The 23,041-nt window shown below is 43.9% G+C and overlaps 1 protein-coding gene across 1 annotated transcript in view; it reads right to left on the reverse strand.

Annotated features, from left to right (window-relative positions):
* LOC118374132 (voltage-dependent calcium channel subunit alpha-2/delta-3-like) overlaps nt 1-23,041 on the reverse strand; it is an 82,348-nt gene that overhangs the window by 50,581 nt on the left and 8,726 nt on the right. The window contains exons 3-11 of the mRNA XM_052474571.1: nt 21,725-21,841; nt 19,512-19,571; nt 13,079-13,241; nt 8,761-8,892; nt 7,889-7,949; nt 7,338-7,488; nt 6,972-7,046; nt 6,770-6,859; nt 2,873-2,986 (exon numbers count right to left, since the gene is read on the reverse strand). Of these exons, the coding sequence (XP_052330531.1) occupies nt 2,873-2,986; nt 6,770-6,859; nt 6,972-7,046; nt 7,338-7,488; nt 7,889-7,949; nt 8,761-8,892; nt 13,079-13,241; nt 19,512-19,571; nt 21,725-21,841 (963 nt within the window). The remainder of the gene's footprint in view (nt 1-2,872; nt 2,987-6,769; nt 6,860-6,971; nt 7,047-7,337; nt 7,489-7,888; nt 7,950-8,760; nt 8,893-13,078; nt 13,242-19,511; nt 19,572-21,724; nt 21,842-23,041) is intronic.

Raw genomic sequence — 23,041 nt, forward strand, 5'->3', positions numbered from 1 at the left:
AATGATAAAAATATTATTTTTATATTCAAGTGAACAGGAGCGTTCACACAACGATAACTACAAAATGAATGGAGAACGATTTTATATTTTTGATTTTTTTCACCTTTATTTAACCAGGTAAGCTAGTTGAGAACAAGTTCTCATTTACAACTGTGACCTGGCCAAGATAAAGCAAAGCAGTGAGACACAAACAACAACACAGATTTACACATGGAATAAACACGCGGTCAATAACACAATAGGAAAAAAACAGTCTATATACAGTGAGTGTAAATGGCGTGAGGAGGTAAGGCAATGAATAGGCCATAGTAGCGAAGTAATTACAATTTAGCAAATGAACACTGGAGTGATAGATGAGCAGATGGTGATGTGCAAGTAGAAATACTGGTGTGCAAAAGAGCAGAAAAGTAAATAAAAACAATATGGGGATGAGGTAGGTAGATTTGGTGGGCTATTTACAGATGGACTATGTACAGCTGCAGCGATCGGTTAGCTGCTCAGATGGCTGATTCTTAAAGTTAGTGAGGGAGGTATAAGTCTCCAACGTCTGCTATAAAAAATAACATTAATTATTATTATTATTTTTTTTTAAATAAATGTTTTTTTTCTCCGCAATTCATTCCAGTCATTGACAGCAGAGAACTGGAAGGAAAGATGGCCAAAGGAGTTGTTGTCTTTGGGGATGACCAGTGAGATATACCTGCTGGAGCGCATGCTACGGGTGGGTGTTGTTATTGTGACCAGTGAGCTGAAATAAGGTGGGGCTTTACCTAGCAAAGACATACAGTGGGGCAAAAAGGTATTTAGTCAGCCACCAATTGTGCAAGTTCTCCCACTTAAAAAGATGAGAGAGGCCTGTAATTTTCATCATAGGTACACTTCAACAATGACAGACAAAATTAGAAAAAAAATCCAGAAAATCACATTGTAGGATTTTTAATGAATTTATTTGCAAATTATGGTGGAAAATGTCCGGCAAGTGTCTTCACTGACATTTTCAACCTCTCCCTGACCGAGTCTGTAATACCTACATGTTTTAAGCAGAACACCATAGTGCCCAAGGAAGTGAAGATAACCTGCCTAAAATGATTACCGCCTGTAGCATTCACGTTGGTAGCCATGAAGTGCTTGGAAAGAGTGGTCATGGCTCACAACAACAACATCATCCTGGATATCCTAGATCCACTCCAATTCGCATACCGCCCCAACAGATCCACAGATGACTCAATCTCAATCACATTCCACACTGCCCTTTCCCACCTGAACAAAAGGAACACCTATGTGAGAATGCTGTTCATTGACTACAGCTCTGCATAGTCCACAAAGCTCATAACTAAGCTAAGGACCCTGGGACTAAACACCTCCCCTTCAACTGGATCCTGGACTTCCTGACGGGCCACCCCCAGGGTAGGTAACAACATTTGCCACACTAATCCTCAACATAGGGGCTCCTCAGGGGTCTATGCTTAGTCCCCTCCTGTACTCCCTGTTCACCCACGACTGCATGGCCAAACATGACTCCAACACCATCAAGTTTGCTGATGACCCAACAGTGGTAGGCCTGATTACCGACAATGATGAGACTGCCTATAGGGAGGAGGTCAGAGACCTGGCAGGGTTGTGCCAGGACAACAACCTCTCCCTCAATGTGAGTAAGACAAAGGAGCTGATCGTGGACTACAGAAAAAGGCGGGAACAGGCTCCCAATAACATTGACTGGGCTGTAGTGGAGCGGGTTGAGAGTTTCAAGTTCCTTGGTGTCCACATCACCAACAAACTATCATGGCCCCATCAAACCAACACAGCCGTGAAGAGGGCACGACAACACCTTTTTCCCCCCAGGAGACTGAAAAGCTTTGCCATGGGTCCCCAATTCCTCAAAGTTCTACAGCTGCACCATCGAGAGCATCCTACATCGCCTGATATGGCAACTGCTCATCTGACCGTAAGGCGCTACAGTGGGTAGTGTGTACGGCCCAGTACATCACTGGGGCCAAGCTTCTTGCCATTCAGGACCAATATAATAGGCGCTGTCAAAGGAAACTCATAAAATTGTCAGACTCCAGTCACCCAAGTCACAGACTGTTCTCTCTGCTACCGCAAGGTAAGCGGTACCGGAGCACCAAGTCTCGGACCAAAAGGCTCCTTAACAGCTTCTACCCCCAAGCCATAAGAATGCTGAACAATTAATAAAATGGCCACACGGACTATTTACATTGACACCCCCTCCCCTCCATTTGTATTGTACACTGCTACTTGCTGTTTATTATCAATGCATAGTCACTTTACCCCTACCTACATGAACAAATACCCCCCTCACATTGACTCGGTACCGGTTCCTCCTGTATATAGCCTCGTTATTATTTTGTGTTACTTTTATTATTATGTTTACTTAAGTTTATTTGGTAAATATTTTATTAACTCTTTCTTGAACTACATTGTTGGTTAAGGACTTGTAAGTAAACATTTTGCAGAAATGTCTAAACCTGTTGTATTCAGCACATGTGACAAATAAAGTTTGATTTGCACACTGCCTATAAAATGGTGACAACTGAGCTGCAGTTCATAACCTCTTGCCAAATATATGAGCATATTAGAGAGACCTATTTCCCCAGATCCAATTTGGATAAACTCCCATATCTACTGGGTGAAATACCACAGTGTGCCACCCCACCAGCAAGATTTGTGACCTGTTGCCACAAGAAAAGGGCAACCAGTGAAGAACAAACACCATTGTAAATACAACATATATTTATTTTCCCTTTTGTACTTTAACTATTTGCACATCATTACAACACTGTATATATAATATTTGAACTGTCTTTATTCTTTTGGAATGTTTACGAGAGAGAGAGAGAGATCAATTTCTCACCTTTCTGTCTGGCCAGTTGAACTTGGCGAAAACATCGTCGTACATCTGTGTGGCCCCGTCAGTCACAAGCATGATGGCCTGGCTACACACACTGCCATGCCCAGTCTGGTTAAACTACAGATACACACACATTCAGGAAAACAGTTGAGATTTGTCTGGGACTGTGTTGCACTTCCGTTGCAAAAATACAGGCTCGTGACTTGACTATAGTTATAGGCATATTTTGGTTAATTGAAGTTCAGATGATTAATTTATATAAATATACAGACAATTATCGACTAGATTATTTAAAACATTTCTAATAAGGAAACTCATTGAATTGAACAAGATCTCCATCATCAGGAGAAAATGATGACCACTTTTGCACCATTATTCAGAGGGCCACCCACCAAAAATGTCTTGTTCCGTGACCCAAAAACAGCAGTGTAAAATTTCAGCAATAGTTTGTAGATAATGTTATGAACATGAATACGGTGTGATTAAAAACTTGAAGTGGCACATTATTTATCTTTGAAATCACAGAGCATCTTGGAAATTTCCCTAGCAACGTTCCGACGTTGTTTCACCTTTGTTACTTTTTTTGCACACTGGCGCACAGAACTATTTGTGTGTTCGTCCATGCATCAGCTCAAGCAACACATGTTACTGTCATTGATCCAGATGAACCCTGAAATGAGAATGTTTTAACCAGGTACAGTACAGTGTGAAGACATTTTTTGGCAGCTGTATAGAGAGCAATAGTAATGTCGTCTTTTTGTAGGCACTGACATCACCTGTCATGTGTGCTCCGTCTCGGCCTCTAGGTCACCAGGCTGCTCGGATATGGCGCACACCTGTCACCAGCGATACACGCATTTGCCTGGACTCCATCACCTCCTTGATTTCCTGTCCTTTATGTCAGTCCCTTTGGTTTCTTCTCCAGTTGTCATTGTTTCAGGTCGGTGCGCTGTTTGTGTTTTCCTGTTTTGGTCATTTATTCATTAAATGTATTCACTCCCTGAACTTGCTTCCCGACTCTCAGCGTACATCGTTACACCACCATGGTTCATTGGCCAAATGATGGGGAAATGAATGGTGTTTTTGGATAAATGCTGAAAACAAGGTCTGCGGTAAACACAGGTTTAGGAGATCGTATACGTTATGTTCTATGAGATAAAGATTATCAGCTAACGTGCATTTTTGTGAATTTTGAAGCATTTGTCATAAAAAAACACTAAGGCTTCATAATTCATGAAGGTCATTTTAACTGACTGGTATTACCTCCATAGAACAAAACGTATCAGATCTCCTAAGTGTGTATTAACATCGGACCTTATTTTTGCCGTTTATCCATAATCCCTATTCTTTCCCCATTTTATATCCCCCCTGGGGATGACTGTACGAACCAGACTTAACTAATTTAGGACTACAAGGGTTTTAGGACTACAAGCTGGCGAGCTCTATTAAGCTTAGAGGGGCCATTGTTGCTCTTGCCTACTAGCGAAACTAAAGACAGCATAACGTTTGCTAGCTAACACAGCTCTCAAAACAAGAATGGTCCCGACACCTAAATAAAGCGCTGTTCTGCCATCTGAGAAAAATATATTTTGCATGTTTCTGCAAGGATGTACAACGGAACTTGTGTAAAAATTGTAACCGAGATGTAACATGGCAACCTCATAATGTTGAGAGGAGAAATGATCAAAAATGTGCTATGATTTCAAATCGTACCTTTGATTTATAATATTTAACTCATGTGCAGCTTGAGTTTTGAATGACACAGTGTTTATATTCATAAAATCATCTATTAAGATGTTAAATTTTGCAGTTTTGTTTACTGGGTCACGGAATGCCTTTTCAGAAGCCTTTTTTTTTGTGGATGGCCTTGGACCACATGGTCTTCACGACAGCCAGCTGACTGTCTTCAAAAACGAGCACCATTTATCCACGGGGCATGTTCATCTGTCCTCTAATCCTATCCCATCTCTGTCTTTGAGGCCTGGGCTAACTCTGAGACAGACCTGGGTTCATATACAATTTGAAATAATTTCAAATCCTGGGCTTGAGTTTGCATGAGACAATGGAAGCAATATAATAGTCATACGAAATAAAAACCCTGCCCATTTGGCACTCCAGGCAGGCTAAAGCAAATGCTAAAGATTTCAAATAGTATTTGAACCCAGGTCTGCTTTGAAACTCAGCTGCCTGTCACCTCTGCCCTTGGCCATGCCTGTAATGTCTGTTTTCGTTTCTGATGTCTGATGATGTCCGATACTGGCGTCCCATCAGGGACTAAAACACAGATAATCTCTTTGTAAATAAACTGGGAAGTGCAGCCCACATTAATCTGATGGCAGAAGATGTATGGTGGTAATTAAATAGCTTATTGACCCGTGACAGAGGGAATGTGGAGAAATGGAGCTTTGTGGAGTGAGCACCATTATTGCCGTCTAAAAGCCGCTGAGCTGAGCATGGCTCTGCTCCCAAAACAGCAGCGTTTTGTAAGAATGTGTGTGGAGACAGACATACATACACACACAGGATTACAATACCGCACGGACTGTCTCTCTTGACACACACTCATCCCTCACACATGCATGCACAGTGGTCTCCACACACACTGCAGATTACCACAAGTTGACCTTGCTCAGAGCATCCCTTAAAGCTAAAGAGTTACTGTAGATATGTCAAAGAGACCAATATAAACACAGCATATGGAGCAAATTATTTAAATGTATTTTGTCAACAATATGGTCAATGCTAAGAGCAGGTTTAGAGCTAGGCAGGTTTGTCGGAGGCAGAGAACTGTAAATAAGGCAGCATTGGATCAAACTAACAGCATTGAAAGCCTGTCCACCACAGTGAACTACACAGAAAATGAAATAATGTTTAAAACAGATTCAGGGTAGAATACATGATACCATGGTAGCATTTGAGTTTTGACAAATGTGGAGATGATGGGAACATGTGGTGATCAGTATTATGGTCAAGGTGTGTTTTTGATCAGACCACAGTGCTGCTTCTAGCAGAGAAACACAAACACCTCCAGGCAACCCTAGTCTTGATAAACCACTAGTCAATTGCTTTCTACCTTCGATCTGCTCTGCTAAGGGATAGTATAGAAAATAAAATGGCCATAGCCCAGTTAGAATCCATCCCGTCCATTCACCAAGGTGGTAGCCTAGCCTAGAGTAGCAATGTATTTCACACTCAGCCTATTGGCCGCCTGATTACCATATTCATTGCACTAGATTGAATTAATCAGACAAATGCAGACGTTGAAGCCGTGCTCCCAGGGCCCGGTGCAGAGCGGTGCGACAGACCGCTAGCCTGAAAACAGAGAGATAAGACCAGGAGCCTCTACCTTTTATCTCCACCGGCGTTGTGTTCCGATCATCCTCCTTATTAATCAGTACTGTTAATTACAACCATTAATCATCCTTCAGAATAGATGTGCCTGTGCTTGCAGGGCGGAATGGGGGACAGCAGGGATTGCGGAGAAGAGTTTCGAACGGTAGACAGGGAAGAGAAGTGCTATATTCAGAGCTTGAGAATAAGGATGTACACCTTACTGATGCTGCTCCGTTTAAATCACTCAATTAGGTTGGGAAGTGAAAACTACTGTGCCTGAACTAATTGCCTTTCTACTCTAACTTCTCTGGCATGGATCCAAGTGTTGTTTACGTATTTGTTGTTCAATCATGTAAAAAGTAATTCTGGAATTAAACCAAAGTCTGAGACACATATGAGAACCAATTTTTGTTTAAAGTTGTGTGTTTCATTTGGTCTCTGCTCTAGTATGTGATATGGATACACAGGCGCAGTACATGTAATTACTGTATATTAGTCTGTGCAATATCTGTGTTGAACGGATGAATGGATGAATTCAGGGGGTTTAAAGCCAGAGGCTGAACTTACATCACTTAGAATGGTGAATGCTTCGGTAAGAGCATCACCCAGCAGACCAATCCCTTTGGCAAACAGCTTGTCCAGATGTTCTCTAAAATGCTAACAGGAAAGAGGTAAACATTCATTGATTTGAGTGATTTGAGTGATAATCAAACACATTCCCTCTGATATGATCTACATACAATTATGTGTGTGTTAGTGAGGAACTTACAGCTTTATTGTTTCTGTCTGCTCGTACCAGTGTACCATTCAGACAAGGCTCCACATAGTGAATCTCTTGATTGTACTGTGAACAGACATATGGAGAGGGTTAGCTCTGAGTGGAATATCACGATAAGAGTGGACACACACACACATTCTAGACATACCTATTCATTTTCTAGATATGTTTTTAGATATGAGGTAGGATAATCATAAACACGGTATAGAAAAACTAGCAGCAGAAACCCCATGTAAACAGAGAAGCTAAAATGCTAAGGGTGATATATTAAGCAGACCCCCCCTCAACACACACAACCCACTCCAGCACACACACACACACATACACACACACAGAGGTCAGTTCAATCAGACTGACAGCGATGATGTTGAAGAAGTCGTCGTCTCCCAGTGTGTCCAGTATAGAGGAGACTGTCTGTCTGGCGATGGTCAGTCTCAGGCCCTTCATACTGCCACTCACATCTACTAGAATCACCACGTCTTTAGGAGATGTCGCTGCCTGGATGTACCTGACCATGAAAGGATGACACAAGTATACACACACTAATCAGAATGTCAGTTCTATCTATCTATCTATCTATCTATCTATCTATCTATCTATCTATCTATCTATCTATCTATCTATCTATCTATCTATCTATCTATCTATCTATTTACTGGGGGTATATAGTGTGGCATAACAACACAAAACATGCTGCCCAACCTTGGACTGCAATGCAGCAAACACTGACTGGAATCAATGCAGCGCTAAAGCAACACACAACACATGAACAAAATTCACGACAGGGATCAAGATTTTGCCATAATGTACGCTGCACAAACAAGTAAAGCATGATATTGTAGGCTACACAGCAAGAGGAAAAATAGTTTCCTCATTGGCTAACGCTGACCTACTGTGAAAAAGCATACCATTTCCTGTTCCTGCAGTCAAAGGCGATGACTCCGTGTTCGTCTGGATGCCATTTGACCCCTGGAACCATGAGGAGAAAGACACTTAGCTAGATACACAGCGCATTACGTTACAGAGTCATACAGAGTGTAAAGACATTCCGAAGCCAACTACAGACTACAAAATGTCTTTAGAAATGGGAGTTCAATACGCAGGTCTGTCTTTCCTTGCTATATGTGTCTCAATATAAATTGAGAGGAGAGTGGAGTCTAATGATGCCACATCGTGAAGGGCACAGTGCTACGTTACATGTCCTACACACTAACAATACACTAGTCTCATTGGAACTAATGCATAACATTAACCACACACAGTCAGGCAGGGCACATTGGTGGTGGGTGACTTTAAATGATATGACTGCAATGTGAAGGGAATTCGATGAAGGGCATTATATATGAAATAACACTTTCTGTATCACCTCTAATTTCCCATATATGTATCTGTGGTGTTATAGCACTGTAGTCAGCACGGTCACTGTCTGACGATCACTGTCGGTGCTCTAATGAACCCTTAGCTCTGCCTTAGCTCTGGACTGTGTTGCAGTGGGCTGCTGGCATCCTCTCTGATGGTCTGTAAAATTACAACATTAGCTAAATCACCCTTTGAGTGATTCCATTTCATTTTCTCCCATTTCTTACAGTGACTGCTTCCTGCGTTTTGCCCCTCCCCCACTCTCCCCACACAAGCATGCACACACACACACACACACACACACACACACACACACACACACACACACACACACACACACACACACACACACACACACACACACACACACACACACACACACACACACACACACACACACACACACACACACACAACTCACCGGGATACTGCCTAAAGAAGCCCTTGGCACTGCCAAAGTACTGCCATATCAGGGACGGATCTTTTTCAAAGTTATCCACAAACACTTTATTCAAGGCCTCTGACCAATACACCCCATTCACTATGGCAGGATCTGAGAGAGAGAGAGAGAGAGAGAGAGAGAGAGAGAGAGACTGTTCATTTTTTATTGTTTATTTCACTTGCTTTGGCAATGTAAACATATGTTTCCCATGCCAATAAATCCCCTTAAATTGAATTGAATTGAGAGAGAGAGAGAGATAGAGACAGACAGACAGAGAAATAGAGAGGACATTGTTTTGGCAATGTTAACACATGTTTCCCATGCCAATAAAGCCCACTGAATTGAATTGAATAGAGGGGGAGGAGGGAGGGGAGAGAGACAGAGAGAGGGACCATGTGAGAGAGAGAACACCAAATTTAGACTCTGCAGCAGAATTCTGCAAAAAATATCCTCTGTGTACAACGTAAAACACCAAATAATGCACGCAGAGCTTTTAGGCAGATACCTGGTAATTATCAAAATCCAGAAAATATCAAAATCCAGAAAAGATCCTCTAAATTCTACAACCACCTAAAAGGAAGCGATTCCCAAACCTTCCATAACAAAGACATCATGTACAGAGAAATGAACCTGGAGAAGAGTCCCCTAAGCAAGCTGGTCCTCGGGCTCTGTTCACAAACACAAACACACCCCCACAGTGCCCCAGGACAGCAACACAATTAGACCCAACCAAATCATGAGAAAACAAAAAGATCATTACTTGAACCGTTGGAAAGAATTGACACAACAAAAAAAACAGCAGAATACCTGACCACTGTGACTGAACCAAAAAAAATGAAATATTTGACTATTTACAGACTCAGTGAGCAAAGCCTTGCTATTGACAAAGGCCGCCAAAGGCAGACATGGCTCTAAAGAGAAGACAGGCTATGTGCCCACTCCCCACAAAATGGAAGTGGAAACTGAGCTGCTCTTCCTAACCTCCTGCCAAATTAGAGACACATATTTCTCTCAGATTACATAGACCCATAAAGAATTTGAAAACAACTCCCATATCTATTGAATACCACAGTGTGCCATCACAGCATGATTTGTGACCTGTTGCCACAAGAAAAGAGCAACCAGTGAAGAACAAACACCATTGTAAATACAAAGTATATTTGTTCATTTTCCCTTATGTACTTTAACCATTTGTACATCGTTACAACACTGTATATAGACATAATAGGACATTTGAAATGTATTTTTTGTTTTGGATCTTTTGTGAGTGTAATGTTTATTGTTAATTGTTTTGTTTATTTCACAATAAAGCCCCTTAAATTGAAATTGAAATTGAGATTCCAAAAGGGTTCTTCGGGCTGTCCCCATAGGAAAACCCTTTTTGGTTCTAGATAGAACCCTTTCTACAGAGGGTTCTACATAGAACCCAAAAGTGTTCTACCTGCAATTAAAAAGGGTTCTTCAAAGGATTCCCATATGGGGACAGCAGAAGAACCCTTTAAGGTTCTAGATAACACCATTTTTCTAAGAGTGTAATAACAAAGGTAATAATGGTCATAATCTCCATTAACACTGAACACAGGAGTGCTGGACCGTTGACCTTTGGCCTTTATTGACCCCTCTGGTGGAGGGACAAACAGTGTGACTAAATAATGCCCTCCCATCCTTCTGCTGCATGGTCTCCACACACACGCGTACACGCACACACACACACTGAGGCTCTCAGATAGCCTTCCATTGTGCAGAGAACAGAGAGGGGTGGGGTGCACTGAGGAGGCCATTATAGACAGACAAAAGAGACCCAGGGCTACACAGAGACAGGTGACACGATGAGCTATAAAACAAATAACAGCTGAACATTAAGTCACTGCAAGAGACACAACCCCATCCCTTCTTTTCTCCTCTCCTCACCCTTCCCTCTTCTCCTCACTCACTCCATTGTCTTTGAAAGGCCTGAAGTGTGACTGCTCTCTCTATCTTTGGGCCATTATGGATCCTTTGTCCATTTTCTACTCCTATCTCCACCCCCTTCCACCCTCTACCCCTCCCTCTACCTCCGCCCTCTACCCCCGCCCTCTACCCCCACCCTCTACCTCCGCCCTGTACCTCCGCCCTCCACCCCCGCCCTCTACCTCCGCCCTCTACCTCCGCCCTCTACCCCCGCCCTCTACCCCCGCCCTCTACCTCCGCCCTCTACCCCCGCTCTCTACCCCCTCCCTCTAACCCCTCCCTCTACCTCCGCCCTCTACCTGGCAAAGTCGGTGGGGTTATATCCTTCCTGTTTGGCCCTGTCCGGGGGTGTCCTCAGATGGGGCCACAGTGTCTCCTGACCCCTCCTGTCTCAGCCTCCAGTATTTATGCTGCAGTAGTTTATGTATCGGGGGGCTAGGGTCAGTTTGTTATATCTGGAGTACTGCTCCTGTCCTATTCGGTGTCCTGTGTGAATCTAAGTGTGCGTTCTCTAATTCTACCCACCTCCTTCTACTCCCGCCCTCTACCTCCGCCCTCGACCCCCGCTCTCTACCCACCGCCCTCTACCTCTGCCCTCTACCCCTGCTCTCTACCCACCTCCCTCTACCCCCGCTCTCTACCCCCACTCTCTACCCACCTCCCTCTACTCCAGCCCTCTACCCCCGCCCTCTACCCACCTCTCTCTACCCCCACCCTCTACCTCCGCCCTCTACCCACCTCCCTCTACCCACCTCCCTCTACCCCTGCTCTCTACCCCCGCTCTCTATCCACCTCCCTCTACCCCCGCCCTCCACCCCCGCCCTCTACCCCCGCCCTCTGCCCTCTACCCCCGCTCTCTACCCACCTCCCTCTACCCCCGCCCTCTACCTCCGCCCTCTACCCACCTCCCTCTACCCCCGCCCTCTACCTCCGCCCTCTACCCACCTCCCTCTAACCCCGCCCTCTACCTCCGCCCTCTACCCCCGCCCTCTACCCACCTCCCTCTACCCCCGATCTCTACCCACCACCCTCTACCCCCGCCCTCTACCTCCGCCCTCTACCCCCGCCCTCTACCCACCTCCCTCTACCCACCTCCCTCTACCCCCGCTCTCTACCCCCACTCTCTACCCACCTCCCTCTACCCCCGCCCTCTACCTCCGCCCTCTACCCCCGCCCTCTACCCACCTCCCACTACCCACCTCCCTCTACCCACCTCCCTCTACCCCGCTCTCTACCCACCTCCCTCTACCCCCGCCCTCTACCCCCGCCCTCTACCCCCGCCCTCTACCCCCGCTCTCTACCCACCTCCCTCTACCCCCGCCCTCTACCTCCGCCCTCTACCCCCCTCCCTCTACCCCCGCCCTCTACCCCCGCCCTCTACCTCCGCCCTCTACCCCGCCCTCTACCCACCTCCCTCTACCCCTGCTCTCTACCTCCGCCCTCTACCCCCGCCCTCTACCCACCTCCCTCTACCCCCGCCCCTCTACCCCCGCCCTCTACCTCCGCCCCTCTACCCCCGCCCTCTACCCACCTCCCTCTACCCCCGCCCTCTACCCCCGCCCCTCTACCTCCGCCCTCTACCCCCGCCCTCTACCCCCTCCCTCTACCCCCGCCCTCTACCCCCGCCCTCTACCCCCGCCCCTCTACCCCCGCCCCTCTACCCCCGCCCTCTACCTCCGCCCTCTACCCCCGCCCTCTACCCACCTCCCTCTACCCCCGCCCTCTACCCCCGCCCTCTACCTCCGCCCTCTACCCCCGCCCTCTACCCCCGCCCTCTACCCACCTCCCTCTACCCCCGCCCTCTACCCCGCCCTCTACCTCCGCCCTCTACCCCCGCTCTCTACCCCCGCTCTCTACCCACCTCCCTCTACCCCCGTCCTCTACCCCCACCCTCTACCAATCTCCCTCTACCTCCGCCCTCTACCTCCGCCCTCTACCTCCGCCCTCTACCCCCGCCCTCTACCCCCGCCCTCTACCCACCTCCCTCTACCCCCGCCCTCTACTACTTTTACTCAAGTAGTATTTTACTGGGTGACTTTCACTTTTACTTGAGTCATTTTCTATTCAGGTATCTAAACTCAAGTATGACAATTGGATACTTTTTCCACCACTGCGTTTCACTTTCTAAAATTGGAAATTCAATTATTTTCTTGAATTGACATGAAATGTACCCCAAACCTGCTTTTCACACAATTCAATAGATTTTTATTGTCCCAAAAGGACAATTTATTTGCCACCATGAACTCTTATGACACCTCACGTGGGAGATTTCCTACTTTTCCATATCCATATCTGCACACTTCAACTATTATGCACTATATTGGCAGTGATTTCTGAGTGTCCCTACCTTTGTTATACATGTTGGTGGGCACCTGCACCACACTGAGGCTGAGGTTGACTGACAGGTTGTTGAAGTGGTCGTTGGGTTCCAGAACAAACTCTCCTCCCAGCTCCACGTTGTTGCCCTCCTCATCCACCTCGTTGATCAGCACCGCGTTAAAGTACTCATACTGGGGAACAGACATGGTACACATAGAGTTAACAGAGTTAACATCCACATTGTTAATCAGCACCGCGGTGAAGTTCTCATACTTAGGAGGAATAGACACAGTGCAGATACTGTATATAGAGTTACAATCCAACTCAACAATCAGATCAGCACTGCGTTGAAGTACTCATACTGGGGAGGAAAACAACAGAGAGTTTAACGTCCATCTCCACCATCAGTTTCAATAGCCTCGTGGCTATGGAGTGGTACTGTATTTGTCTTGACAACCCAGACCCTGTTGAGAAAAACACAAAGTGTTACATAAAGGGATATCCTTAGTAATGAGGTCAAAATACATTACAACTGCACTTTGACACTATATTTATACAGTAACTATTTTTTATTTACTTAATTAGGCAAGTCAGTTGAGAACAAATTCTTATTTACAATGACGGCCTACTCCAGCCAAACCTGGACCAATTGTGCTTCGCCCTATGGGACTCCCAATTACGGCCAGATGTGATACAGCCTGGATTTGAACCAGGGACTGTAGTGACACCTCTTGCACTGAGATGCAGTGCCTTAGACCGCTGAACCAGGGTGTCTGTAGTGACACTTCTTGCATGGCGATGAGGTGCCTTAGACCGCTGCGCCACTCGGGAACTAGAGTCAAGCTAAACATTTTTAAAATGAAGTGGAGGTTACAGCGCAGCATTCTAGCAGTGGAGGTGAGCTGTGCTGCTCAGCTCTCTGTTTGGATGATGGGGTTAATTAAGAGAACAATCAGACTTCTCTGAAGTGTAACTCTGCTTTGGGATTGGCCTGTTCTTCACAGTGCTGAACCCCTGGACCAGCTTATTAGAGGAGAGACTCTTTCATTCTGTCTAAGCAGCCTAGCTCTGAACTGACTGGCGCTGTTTGCCAGTGAAGGTCTTGGGGAGAGGCAGGGAGGGAGGGAGAGGAGTAGGGGGGTGTGATGGACTCTGTGGCGTACTTGGGGGAGGCCACAGGGGCATCACCATAAAGCAGGGCCTGACAGCTCATACCACGCCTGGGCGCCCCTCTGACGGGCCGAGCAAGGTAGGAGGGGAGGAAGGGGGGAGGAGAGGAACGTGCATGCTCAGCAGAAGTGATAGGACTGTAGAGAGAGAGGCCCGTTAACCATCAGCAGGGTTATTACTGTAGTGTAGAGCAGGCCAGGCCAGACAGGGGACACTGCGGCTCCACGGCCGTGACGCTCCATTGGCTCTTACTGTAGGTTACTGTACACCACTGCTGCAGCGAGACGCTGCCTACCGTACCAGGGCTGGCTGTATAGGTAGTTGCTTGTGGGTCTAATACCCTGAATTTTTCACAATGTCCTTGCAAGCACGGTTCCATGCAGCAACTATGGGATGGATGCATAGCAAGACAAGGCAGTTTGGCATTTGTTTCAGTAGTGTGAAATGGGTATAACTGGTTTAAACACGGGCTGACTGAGCTTTAAACACGGGCTGACTTAGCTTAAAGCTAATTAAAGGGCAGTGTGCGAGTTTCTTCTTTTTTCTCATCTTATTCAACTGTTTCCATGCACCTGTAACAAAGATAGCTGAAATTGGAACTGCAGTGGGTCTTACTGGACCTCTTTGGAGGTCAATGTACCACATATGACAGAGTAGTCCAGCCCAATTTCTCCATTTGATCCTCAGACTGACCTTCAGGTAGCCAGCATTTTTTTATTTTTTATTTTACCTTTATTTTACTAGGCAAGTCAGTTAAGAACAAATTCTTATTTCCAATGACGGCCTGGGTTAACTGCCTGTTCAGGGGCAGAACGACAGATTTGTACCTTGTCAGCTCGGGGATTTGAACTTGCAACCTTCCGGTTACTAGTCCAACGCTCTAACCATGAGGCTACCCTGCCGCCCCTACCCTGCCGACTCATTGTAGACATCACTGAGACTACTCTGCATAGTAACGTACTTAACACAAATGTTGAACAAATACTGGTGCTAAAAAAGAAAGTACAGAAAGCTGTTGAGAGCTACTGTAGATTAATACAAGTATTTACACTACTTATACAGGCACATGTTATAATATTATTTTCCAGTTGTACGTCATTTGACTTTAATTAGATTCTCTTTAGGTATTTTTTTATGTTGAAACCAACATAAAACTATATACACATAAAACTATATACACGGTATCGAGTGGAAATTAAAAATTAAAACAATTCGGCTACTTTAGAGTTCTACCTGAGGATATCAGATCATTTTTTAACATCAAACTCTGACGCATCATTTAATAACAGCTTGCCGTTTTGACACCATGCATTTTTCACGCACCAAGACGTGATACGGTGGGTTCTCTCTTATCTACTCTCTGTCTCATTTTAAGACGGTGCTGTGTTTTACATTAACCAGTGTTAGGCTATACAACCAGGGTTCAAGGGCGTGCAGGTGATGTGTGTGACAGCATGGTATACCGCAAGGTGAACTCTCTCTATATCCACTCATATGCTATCGATAACAGATCCCGCAAAATATGTTCAAATAATAATGCATTTTCACTGTTGTATTGTAGTTTATTGTATATTCGATGGGTTTCCGCAATTGACGTTTTATTGTTAAAGAGGAGAACCGTGTTTTGTAAGCAGCAGAATAGTTTACTATTTAAAAGTCTGGCTACATTTGCTGATAAGCACAGCCTATATGAGAGTCCATTTTTGCAAGTCATAGTGACAACATTGAGCATCGAATAAAAAAATCTGGTATACTGTAGAATTGTTGTATTAAAGATGAGCAATTCTGAAAATATTTTAACAGTTTTCTAGAGAGACGGGGGGCGGCGGAGTAGGCCTACCCTACATTTTTACAATAAAGAATAGGCGTTAGGATTTTACAATGAAAATGCGGGCATTAAGTTTGAGCAAGTTCACTGTAAAATAACTAGTCTGTATAGAGCCTAAAGGAAGGAACGAAATATGTTTTACATTACCATGTAAAAAAAATCGATGCACATTATTCGGCTTAAGCTACTGTATAGCGATTCAAAATGGGTGAATTTGGTTACCATTTTAAATAATAGTAAATCATTATTATCTAAAATACTAACCCTGTTATGTATGCACTAAAATATCTAACAATCACAGTAATAGCCTTCAAAACTGTGAAAATGAGTTATAAAGCTTATTATGCATGTTTAGCATATAGTGTAAACGTGTAGGCCTATACTGTAAATGTGTAGCTTACAGTAGATCTAAATATAACACTCCCAAAAAACAGGAAACCTTTTGCTCAATGACAATATGCTCTTAAATCATAAAACAATAGAATAATGTGTTGTGGGCTACATAACTGCATTGTTATAAAGAAGATGAATATCACCACAGCAATGAACATACATAATCATCTGGTCACATTGAATCTGTAGTTGATTGTTATCCTCAAACTATAAACTACCAAAATTCTGTTCTATAAAGGTAATAATGACCTTATCCAAATTCTTCCAATGTGTTAATATAATCACCAGAGAAACCTGCAAACTATGGGGTGATCACAATGTATTCATATGATGTAAGTGCAGCTATTAACTGGGTGGCGACAAGTGATTTGTTGCCCAAGAGAGAGAGAGAGAGAGAGAGAGAGAGAGAGAGAGAGAGAGAGAGAGAGAGAGAGAGAGAGAGAGCAATGAGAGAGCAATGAGTGAGGGAGGGAGGAAAGAAGGAAGAGAAAGAGGGAAAAAGGGAGAGAAGGAATGAAAGAAGGAAGGAGGGAGGGGAGAGGGTCCTGTATATTCTGTGTGACAGAATTACTGCAATTCCACTGCATAGGAAGAGAAGGCTTACTGCACCAAAGAAAATGAAAAAGAATCCAGCAATAACAGCTGTATAATGTCCTTTACTGAGCACAATGGCTGTGCACTGGGCTGGGTTGTAACACACACGGGCATGAGAACCACACCTGAACACATACCGCAGCACACACAATGGGAATATTATATTCTCTTATATTTTATAAAGTATGAGGATGGATGAATTTATGAATATTTAATGTATGATGTTGAAATAAACCAAAGACACAGCTGATTGTTGTTGCATGACATCCAATAATTCTGCTGTGTTGCATTACTCTTCATATCAGCGTACTATTTATAGCACTATGCTTCGTGATGTGTTAGAAGACAACATCAGCATTCCTTGGGTGCGAGATTGCATTCAGAAAAAGAAAAGGTACCTCATTATTGTTAATGGTGCAGATATGTAATGGTATAAATGCATTGTAATATAATCTGATTCCAGTGTGGTTGTCAGTGGGCGCTGACTATGGTGCTGAATTTACACTTGGATCTTGTTCTTTCCAATGTCAGTTTACTGAAATTGAAGCCACTCCCTCTTCAACAGTGTCAGGTTCACAGGCTACTTGTGAATGATGCTTACGCTTAAAAAAAAAAAACAATCAGTGTGAGTTACCAGCCGCAGCATGATATGGCGTTCTATGCAGCGTTGCTTATTAAAGAGGAATTATGTATCATCACTGTGACAGGCTATTAACATGAAGGACACTGTCAATGCCAACAGCCACTATACTGTCCGTAACCCCTTCTATCACCTTGTCATAGACTAGCCCTTCTATCACCTTGTCATAGACTAGCCCTTCTATCACCTTGTCATAGACTAGCCCTTCTATCACCTTGTCATAGACTAGCCCTTCTATCACTTTGTCATAGACTAGCCCTTCTATCACCTTGTCATAGACTAGCCCTTCTATCACCTTGTCATAGACTAGCCCTTCTATCACCTTGTCATAGACTAGCCCTTCTATCACCTTGTCATAGACTAGCCCTTCTATCACCTTGTCATAGACTAGCCCTTCTATCACTTTGTCATAGACTAGCCCTTCTATCACCTTGTCATAGACTAGCCCTTCTATCACCTTGTCATAGACTAGCCCTTCTATCACCTTGTCATAGACTAGCCCTTCTATCACTTTGTCATAGACTAGCCCTTCTATCACCTTGTCATAGACTAGCCCTTCTATCACCTTGTCATAGACTAGCCCTTCTATCACCTTGTCATAGACTAGCCCTTCTATCACCTTGTCATAGACTAGCCCTTCTATCACCTTGTCATAGACTATCCCTTCTATCACCTTGTCATAGACTAGCCCTTCTATCACCTTGTCATAGACTACCCCTTCTATCACCTTGTCATAGACTAGCCCTTCTATCACCTTGTCATAGACTATCCCTTCTATCACCTTGTCATAGACTAGCCCTTCTATCACCTTGTCATAGACTACCCCTTCTATCACCTTGTCATAGACTAGCCCTTCTATCACCTTGTCATAGACTACCCCTTCTATCACCTTGTCATAGACTATCCCTTCTATCACCTTGTCATAGACTAGCCCTTCTATCACCTTGTCATAGACTATCCCTTCTATCACCTTGTCATAGACTAGCCCTTCTATCACCTTGTCATAGACTACCCCTTCTATCACCTTGTCATAGACTAGCCCTTCTATCACCTTGTCATAGACTATCCCTTCTATCACCTTGTCATAGACTAGCCCTTCTATCACCTTGTCATAGACTAGCCCTTCTATCACCTTGTCATAGACTACCCCTTCTATCACCTTGTCATAGACTAGCCCTTCTATCACCTTGTCATAGACTACCCCTTCTATCACCTTGTCATAGACTAGCCCTTCTATCATCTTGTCATAGACTATCCCTTCTATCACCTTGTCATAGACTAGCCCTTCTATCACCTTGTCATAGACTACCCCTTCTATCACCTTGTCATAGACTAGCCCTTCTATCACCTTGTCATAGACTACCCCTTCTATCACCTTGTCATAGACTAGCCCTTCTATCACCTTGTCATAGACTACCCCTTCTATCACCTTGTCATAGACTAGCCCTTCTATCACCTTGTCATAGACTATCCCGTCTATCACCTTGTCATAGACTAGCCCTTCTATCACCTTGTCATAGACTACCCTTTCTATCACCTTGTCATAGACTAGCCCTTCTATCACCTTGTCATAGACTAGCCCTTCTATCACCTTGTCATAGACTATCCCGTCTATCACCTTGTCATAGACTAGCCCTTCTATCACCTTGTCATAGACTACCCCTTCTATCACCTTGTCATAGACTATACCTTCTATCACCTTGTCATAGACTATCCCTTCTATCACCTTGTCATAGACTACCCCTTATTTTATATCTCTCACTTTCTCTTCTGGACATCATGCTTCTTACTGTCTCTGTCTTCTACGCGCCATCTTATCCCCCCTGCCCCTCTCACCTGCAGCTCTGGGTTTTCCTCGTGCTGTAGATGTGCCTCTTCTGCTGCCTCCACCAGCCTCTGAAGGAGGGGGGCATAAGGGGGGGAAGAGAGAGATATGGAGAGGGGATGAGATAGGGAGGGAGAATGACAGAGGGGAAGCATCAACACACCAGCTCAACTCCAACCCATCCCCCATGATCAAGAGTTTTTTAAGACCAGACACAATGTCAGAGCATCTCAGTGGCTCCTATAGTTCTAGCTAGCCTGCTGCAGCGAGGCAGTGGATCTGCAGTAACAGAGGGCCAGAGAAATGAGGGCTGAGGAATGGCCCTGCCTGCCTACCTGCATATCTGTTTGGAGCACAGAGACATGAGTTTGCTCTACTCCTGGTGCTCTGGCCACGGAACAGCCCAAGCCAATTATTATTATAATGTAAATGGTAGCTGGGATGGACAGAATGTCATCTTGACATCTTACAGTATTCAATCAATGTTTCCACACTTCAATGATATTTCACAAAACGAATAATGATAGAGTTATACATCAACTGTTAAAGGATTTGATGTTATTTAGTGATGTTCAGGTCATTCTTCTAATCCACTTCAAATGATAGCCCTAAGCACTGTGCTCAGCCTATCAATTACCTGCCTCCAACAAAGGATGCTCTTGCCTCTGAAAACAACATGAAAATCATACCAATAGGCATACAACAATGATGTGGTAAAATGTCTCATCACCTAGGTTACTGTAGGCCTATGTTTCTGCCTAGCAAGGCCACTCACAGAAATATGCAGTGCAGTGAGTGAACTTATTGATTAGCATGGCCCAGTGTAGAACTGTAACCCACCACACGCAATAACCTATACAACATTCCCCTCTTTCAAAGGTGCTTGCCTACGTGTTTTGGAAGAAATGCTGCCTTAGGCTTCTACAGTCGTCATCGCCGTTCTGGAACAGGTCATTAATAACTGTCGAGCATGTCAACTCAAACAGTAAACAGCTGTAGGCTATGGCATGAAGCAAACGCTTGTGTGACAGTTAAACTTAATTTATTTCTCATACCTAGATGCTGTCGTTAACAATAGACATAGGCAATTGTAATGATGATAAAACCTCTAAGGTGCTAAATGTAAACAGATTTTTCTCTAGGGCTATTTTTGATGGGAAGGTATTTCAAACCATATCAAGTATTATTAACGAAAGTGAATTTCAAAACAGGTAGCCATACCACTCTAAAAATATGCCAGGCTCAGAAGGACTAGATCAATATCATAAACACGAATTGGGCTACATTGTAATTGTTTTATATTCATTTTCATTTCCAATAGGCTTTCGCCACGGCAATGGTAGCCTATAGCCTATTGTCAATTGGTGACCATCGGAATTTCGTTAATTGGATATGACAATTTGATTGTTGCCAATTGAGTGACATCAGTTATTTTCTTTAGGCTAAGCAATAACAAAATAAGTCAACGAATGGGATTTTTATCATTTGCATCTGACGAAATAAGCCTAGGAAATGCAGTGCTTTCAAATCATTTTAATTTGTTCACACCGAAACCATTTTTTCCAATTTACAGCACTGTAATAATATACATTGAAATACTGCCTAATAAATAGAGAATGATACAAGCAAATGGGCCCACACGGTAGAATTACAACCATGCAGGTAATACCGTACGGCGCAGTGAGATCTGGCCGTGCGAGATAAACGCTATCATCTCACACCAGCTTAACTATTAAAATAGGCTACTTGCACCTCTCCTCTCGGGCCAAATACAAATGTCCAACGGCTATATTTGTCTCTTGAGAATGCTATCGCAGGAGAGGGATCGTAGTAAATAGCATACCGCTGCTGGATAAAATGCGACAGTGTAATTGTCATCCATAACAACATTTAAATGTAAACCTGTGCTATGAATAGAAATGCACACCAAGCAGAAAGCTTGAGGAATATAAACGAAATATACATTTCTGACCGATGATATATATGGCCACCAGCTTACAATTGGTTATAACAGTTTCATTCATGGTCATGGATAGGCCTAAGGAAATGCAAAATATGCTCCTAAATGTGATAATACTAATTATAATACTACATATAGATATTTTGTTGATATTTTTTTAGATATTTAAAGTCTCCTCTTGTCAGTAGTCTAAATTAGGCCTACTTCCAGAAATCACAGCCTAATGAAGGGGAGACAAAAGGAAAGATACGACGATATTTGTACCCGAATGGCCTCCTTTTTCTTCCGGAACATCTCCTCCATCTTCTTCGATAGATTTTTGACCACTTTCATGCCATCAATTTCTTCCACTCGGACAGACTTTTCCAATTCTTTATATTTCTGTAAATGAAAGAGAAAATACGTTTTAACTCTCTGATACTTTGATACTGAATTAATCATCAGCTGGTGTTTGAGAAATTCAGAGTGAGTGTGTGTCACAAAGGATCCACACGAATACTTCGAATACACATCTCATGTCAATGGGTTTTATTGGGTGGGTTAAGTCAATGAGAACTGTGTTTTAGTAACAGAGAAGGTGAACCTTTGTTCTATCTGTTAATTCCACACACACACAGAAAAATCCCTTAGCTTTCATAGCCCTGCACCTCTGGAACCAGCAGAGTGTAACACTCCCTCCCGTGTATCTGAGGAGGGCTGGCAACCCTCAGATGATTGGATGATAAAACGTATCCTGTTTTATTATATGATTGATAGGCTTTATCTTGGCTGACAAGATGTGGCTCTGGCTCTGGTTGGCTGCTGGGTGGGCTGTGGGCGGGCCTGGAAGTGAAGGCCACGCATGGTTAGAGGGTAATTGAAATGCAGTCAAAGCATGGGAGAAAGATAATAATGTGTCAGGCTTGGGCGCTTCTGGATAATGAACTACACTTCACATAATGCTGAGCCTGCAGGATACACTGCACCTGCACTGACAGAACAAAGCCCAACAGAACACACAAAGAGAATAGAACATAACATACACAACAGCAAAAAACACACAGAGTCACACAAAATAATAATCTGAATATAACCTGCATGTCTCTCACGTCACACACACACACACACACACACACACACACACACACACACACACACACACACACACACACACACACACACACACACACACACACACACACACACACACACACACACACACACACACACACACACACACACACACACACACACACACACACACGCACTGGGGTTCCCCTTGATAAAGATGAGCAAAAATGACTATATAAAATAAATAATTCAAATACTGAGCAATGTATGCTAAATAAATGTATGCTAAAAAATAGGGCAAATATATTATTTCATACTAATACAATTGCTCAGAGAGAGTTTTGGTTAACAAATAACAATTGTTTTTCTCAAAAAGGTATTGGTGAAAAAGTATTGACAGCCCTGTTTTAAATACTTTTCAAAACCTCACCTTGAGGATAAAGGCACCAACAGACTGCATGGGGCGACCGATTAAGTTTCGATGAAGCCTAGGCGGGGGTGAAATTCTATTCAGATGGAGGGGTCTTTAGT

This window comes from Oncorhynchus keta, chromosome 21, assembly GCF_023373465.1.
Source record: "Oncorhynchus keta strain PuntledgeMale-10-30-2019 chromosome 21, Oket_V2, whole genome shotgun sequence".
NCBI lineage: Eukaryota > Metazoa > Chordata > Actinopteri > Salmoniformes > Salmonidae > Oncorhynchus > Oncorhynchus keta.